We start from the raw sequence: 5,538 nt of genomic DNA on the forward strand, positions 1-5,538 counted from the left end.
CAATCCGAATCACTGAATCTGTCTGAATCAGTGCCAAATCTTCTGAAGCTGATTCAGCTGAATCGATTCAGGACAGTGATCCAAATATCCAAATTGAATCACTCTCCTTCGGACTGGCTGAATCCGAATTAAATACTTCCCTATTCGCACAGGCCTAGTTTCTGTATGAGGTTTAAGACTCTTGCTAGGTTTGTGGTCTCTATTAGTAGAAGTAGGTGGGCTATCTCAGGGGTTCCCAACCTTTTTATTCTGTGGACTGGCAAACTATCTAATTTACATATTTAAATATAATTTTTATGGTGGGGTTGTGAGGTTGGGTTGGGGCACCAGGGGACCCTGCAGGGGATTGGGCTGCATAGGCGGTGGCCCAGGGGGACTCAGCTGGGGCTGCCCAGGAAGAAGGGTCTGTGCTGCTTTTCCAAGAGCAAGCAACAGAGCCACCTCCCCATCGTCTGCCCCGGGCATTTCCCCATCCACATTCCCCTGCTCCCAGCTGCGGGTGGAGCTGGGGGGGTCCTGCCTGGCCCAGTGTGGGCCCCAGTTACCTGGTGCACCGGCAGTGCCTTGCCAGGAGCAGCCATGGTGGTGGGAGTGGGACAGGGCGCATAAAGCCAGCTGCCTCCTTCCCAGGGCTGCCCTGCCACCCAGCTTTAACCCTGCACATGACTGCCGGTGGTGGAAGCCACGGCCCGGTAGCCAACCCACCATGGCCCGGAACCGTAGTTGGGAACCCCTAGCCTATCCCATAGAAACAATTTTACATATGAAAAAGTGGGGGGGAGGGTTGAGGAGAGACCAAAAGGAGATGGGAAAACTTGTACGTGTAGCAAAATTTTATTATATTCTCAAAAATGTGCATTCAGCTGCCAGTTTAACATTCAGTTTAACTTTGTGCAAAAATAGCTATGTGATTAAGCCAATTATACTAATGCACTCAAAGCTAAAAAATAACTCTGCTTATCAGATAAAATGATATTTTAAAACTCCTAATGACCAACTGTTTAATCTAAACATACTAGGCTCATGTCAAGGGTTGCATATAAAGGATTTTCTCCATGAAGTTTAGGTCTAATATTTATCCTATACAGATATTAACATGATGTTATTCCATTTTGAAGCATGTGTTTAAATACAGAATTGCTGAGAGAGAGAGACCTATAGATGCAATGTTTGAGGCACACCACAAAGTAATGACTTTCCCTTCCCACTTTTGCACTAGCTAACACAAGTTGTTCACACAAAATCATGACACACACATTGGTTGGGATAAATTCCTTGACCACAAGGAAAAAGATTCAGGATCAACTCCTTAGCAAGACTTTGATTCAACTGGGTTCTGCGTAGGCATGAATTTACCTGGCTGAGCTGTTTACAGGACTGAGATACATGTAGGAAAAAAAAAGATTTTTTTTATAGAACAGAATATTATTTAATATCTTATCACAAACATGAATTGTATGTACTTATTGACATTTAAAACAAATATATGAGGAACAATGGCTAGAACTACTTTAATGGTTCTGTGTAGTGGGTATGTGCTAGAGGTATGCTGAGAAATTCACACTTAGTCCAATTCACTGTAGGTATTTCTTTACTGCTTCAATCTGGTAATATAAAAGGAGCTGGAATCCTTCCTTAGCCAACGGAGTGAAAATTGGATAGTAGCATCTCTTGCAAAAGAACAAGCTAAGTTTAGGAACAATTTGAGGGAGTTGATTAGTTATGTGTGTGTTCGCTTAAACAGCAATGAAAGCAAATCCCAAGAAAGAAGTGTACCTAGGCACAAACACCATGTATGTTAAAACTCCCCTGTGCTTCTGCCCACTCACACAATCAAATTCTATTCAAATTGTAGTAGTGTAGGTCTTTAAATTTAAAAATATGTTAATTAAATATTGTTTTTGCCATTGCAGGATTTCAATGCATTTAATTCTTTCTTTGGTCTCCCAGGATGTCCTGTTATCTATTAATAGTCTGGAAGTTTTTAAATATTTTTTTTCTCTTTTTCAGAAATTTTATGAATAAGAACCAGAAGCCAGTGCTAACAGGCCAGCGATTCAAAACTAGGAAGAGGGGTAGGCTATGCAATTTCTTTTTTATTTACCCTATTATGGAAGCAGGATTATTACTGTTACATAAGGTGGGGATGTCCAATGTCTGGACAGCCAGGGGACACATGTTGTGCGTGCTGCACCCTATTTTCCTACTCCCCCCGCACTTCCTGTGTGTTCCCTCTCTCCTGGCCGTGCAGGCTGCACAGGGCGGCCCACCCTGTAACAGGCAGCCCAGCTCTCCTTGCTGCACATGTAGCAACACCTCCTTTTTCCGCTGCACAGCAGGTAGCATGGGCAGCCTGACTTCCTCCTTTACAGACCACACAGCACCCTGTCCTACCATTTGAGCACCATGGGCATCCTGGCCCCTTTCTCCTGTGCTGCCCTGCCCTGAGAATTTGGGGCAAGAACCAGAAGCCAGAGGAAGGAGGAAGCCTGGAAACCTTGTCTGAGAGAAGTGGGCAGACTCTGGTCCCTGGGAGCCTGTAGATTACTTTTTAACCCCTTGCAGGCTGCCAGTTGAGCAATCCTGATATAAGGCATTGCCTGCTATTTGTGCTATATCCTGTGGTTTTAAATGCTTTTACTTTTAAGATCTAGAAATTGGACAGATGGAGTAAGTGATGAGTTTGGTAAGATTAAGATGTTTCCCCCCTCTCTATGTTAAAATAGTTACCAGTTTAATTTTAACTGTGGAATTATGCTTTTTAAGAACTTTAGAAAGGACATTTGGAGCTTAGGGTTGATTTTAATATTAATGTATAGGAGGGTATGGGGAAGAATAAAATTTAACCAGGATTACAGTAGATATAGGTACTGGAAAAATAGTTGTTGCTATTTTTAATAATTCTTCCAGCTGCCACTCTAAAGATCTTTTTTCGATAAAGAATGAAAAAATAAAAGAGCTTTCTTAAGAGAAAAGCAGCATAAAAAGTTTTGAAATTTGAATTTGATACATTTTAGTATCAAATCTGTATCCCAGAAGTTTGGATACAATTTTCCAATGTTTATTTCTACTGTGATTTAATTTTAAGTTACTTTTCCATTCAAATTAAAAATACCAAAAAATTAATTCCCCTTTTCAGGAAATATCAATAATTTGATATTTTAAATATAACTAGTATCCATTTCTTTCTTTTCAACATTTCACAAATGAAAGTATATTATCTGTGCATAACTGGCATAATTGGCATGAATGTGTTTTATGCAGCGGGAAGTAATTCCAACCAATGAATGTTGGGGTGCAGTTGATTGGTCACTCCAGGTTGTGGGTCTCATCTAGGAATGAGGGTAGGAAAGGCCTGATTAACAAAAATGCTGCTCATTCATTTTAAGGGCGACTCATAACGGTAATAAATTTGGAAACTACTGTCAGCAAAATGAAACAATGCAAATTTTAACTTTTTGAAATCTAGTTCTTAGATTATCCTGAAAAATTTTCAGCCATTTTCAAAATGCTTCAGTTCTCTTCTGACTTTTTTTTGGATCCTGGGGGCAGTAACTAATTCTGTATATAAATTGAACTTGATTTCAAGTACTTTGGTTTGTAGTGAATTTATTGGCAAGTTTAGACGGTATTATGTGTTGACAATCTGACTGAAAGCTTTAATCTAAGTTTATCTGTTCCGGAGAGGCTCTTAGAGCCATGTTACCCTCTACCGCCTCCTTAACTAAACTGTAGTAGTCTAATATCCTCATGTTACTTTCCTGTGCTATTAACTGTGTGCCATTTTAATGAATTCACTTGTTTTCTGTTTGTGGGTGTTTGCATGAAGAATGTCCTTGTCTTTCCAGTGAGTAACACCTGCCCTACTTAACCGTCCCAAGAGAAAACCATTGCTTTTCTTCCTTCCTAGCTATATGTTGCCTGTTTGGGGCTTATATTTTCTTCCTTCCTTTGAGCCCTCCAGAAATGAAATATAGGCATATTCACCCTTATTAAATATTACCATATTTACTCATACAACATATATGCCTTTTTCCCACAAAGTTAACACTCCAGCACTGGGGTGAATGTCATAAGTGGGAAAGCTGATTTTTATGCCTGGAATAGAAGCATGCAGATGCTGTAAAATGGCTCCTGCTTCTTCTCTCTCCTCTCCCTCCCTACCCTTGCGTTTGCATGGAGGGAGTGGTAGAGACTAGTCTTCAGCAGTAGCTACAGTTTTAACCTTTTCATAGCTGAATTGGAGCAGGGTATAGAGCCAAATCCTTGGAGGTTTTTAAGACCCAGCTAGACAAAGTCTTGCCTGGGATGATCTAGTTGGAAAAGGTCCTGCTTTGAGCAGGTGGTTGGACTAGATGACCTCCTGAGGTCCCTTCCACCCTAATTTTCTATTATTCTATTAAAAAAATCTTCAGCTTACTCAGCCTCACTTTCCTACTCATGAAAAAGCAGCCAGTTCAGCTCTGAAAGGGCTGTGGATAAGATTACACATTACAATTAGACCATGTTCTAACCATGTTCTAATCTAGACAATTAGACCATGCTCCTGAGGCAGCTCTCAGAGACCATAAAAACTAAGGAGGCGGTAGTCATGGGGGACCTAAACTACCCAGACATCTGCTGGGAGACACAAAAAGCAAAGTCGCACCGTTCACGCACGTTCCTATCCTGCGTGCAGGACCTCCACCTGACGCAGGAGGTGCACGGTCCCACTAGGGGGAATGTCTTACTGGACCTGGTATTGGCAACGGGGGATGATATGGTAGGGGACCTACAGATTGGTAGTCACCTGCAGGACAGCGATCACCAAATAATAGAATTGACCATAAGACATCGAGTGGGTAAGGTAACTAGTAGGGTGAAAGTGCTGGACTTTAGGAAAGCTGATTTCAATGAACTCAGGCGATTAGTCAAGGACGCACTGCAGAGTAGGAGTTTTGAAGAGATGGGAACCCAGGAAGGGTGGCTGTGCCTTAAGGAAATGATCCTTCAGGCACAGAGGGAGATGATCCCGATGCGAGGGAAAGGGGCCAGGAGGCTTCCTTGGCTAACCAAAGAAGTCCAGGGCAGCCTGCGGACTAAAAGGGGAGCATATAAAAAGTGGAAACGGGGAGAGATTACCAAAGAGGAGTATACCTCCTCTGCTCGCACTTGTAGGGAGGCAGTTAGACGGGCCAAAGCTACCATGGAGCTGAGGATGGCATCCCAAGTAAAGGATAACAAAAAATTGTTTTTTAGATGTATAGGGAGTAAAAAGACGGCCCAGGGTGGAATAGGACCCCTACTAAATGGGCAGAAGCAATTGGTGATGGACAGGGGTACAAGGCTGAACTCCTCAATGAGTTCTTTGCCTCAGTGTTCCTAAGTGAGGGGCAAGACAAGTCTCTCACTGGGATTGTAGAGAGGCAGCAGCAGGGCGCCAGACTACCATGTGTAGACTCTGAGATGGTGCAGAGTCACTTGGAGGAACTGGATGCCTTTAAGTCGGCAGGCCCGGATGAGCTCCATCCGAGGGTACTGAAGGCACTGGCTGATGTC

At 42.6% G+C, this 5,538-nt stretch overlaps 1 protein-coding gene across 4 annotated transcripts in view; it reads left to right on the forward strand.

The window, feature by feature from the left end:
* BZW2 (basic leucine zipper and W2 domains 2) overlaps positions 1-5,538 on the forward strand; it is a 93,346-nt gene that overhangs the window by 35,337 nt on the left and 52,471 nt on the right. For 3 of the 4 annotated variants that reach the window (XM_025198220.1, XM_006018919.3, XM_006018918.3), the window contains exon 2: positions 2,011-2,075. The exons of the other annotated variant lie outside the window; for it this stretch is intronic. In XM_025198220.1, coding sequence (XP_025054005.1) covers positions 2,018-2,075 — 58 coding nt within the window. In that variant the 5' untranslated portion in view covers positions 2,011-2,017. The remainder of the gene's footprint in view (positions 1-2,010; positions 2,076-5,538) is intronic. 4 annotated transcript variants of the gene reach the window in all.

The sequence above is a fragment of the Alligator sinensis genome, unplaced genomic scaffold (assembly GCF_000455745.1).
Source record: "Alligator sinensis unplaced genomic scaffold, ASM45574v1 scaffold123_2, whole genome shotgun sequence".
In the NCBI taxonomy this organism is placed as follows: Eukaryota; Metazoa; Chordata; order Crocodylia; family Alligatoridae; genus Alligator; species Alligator sinensis.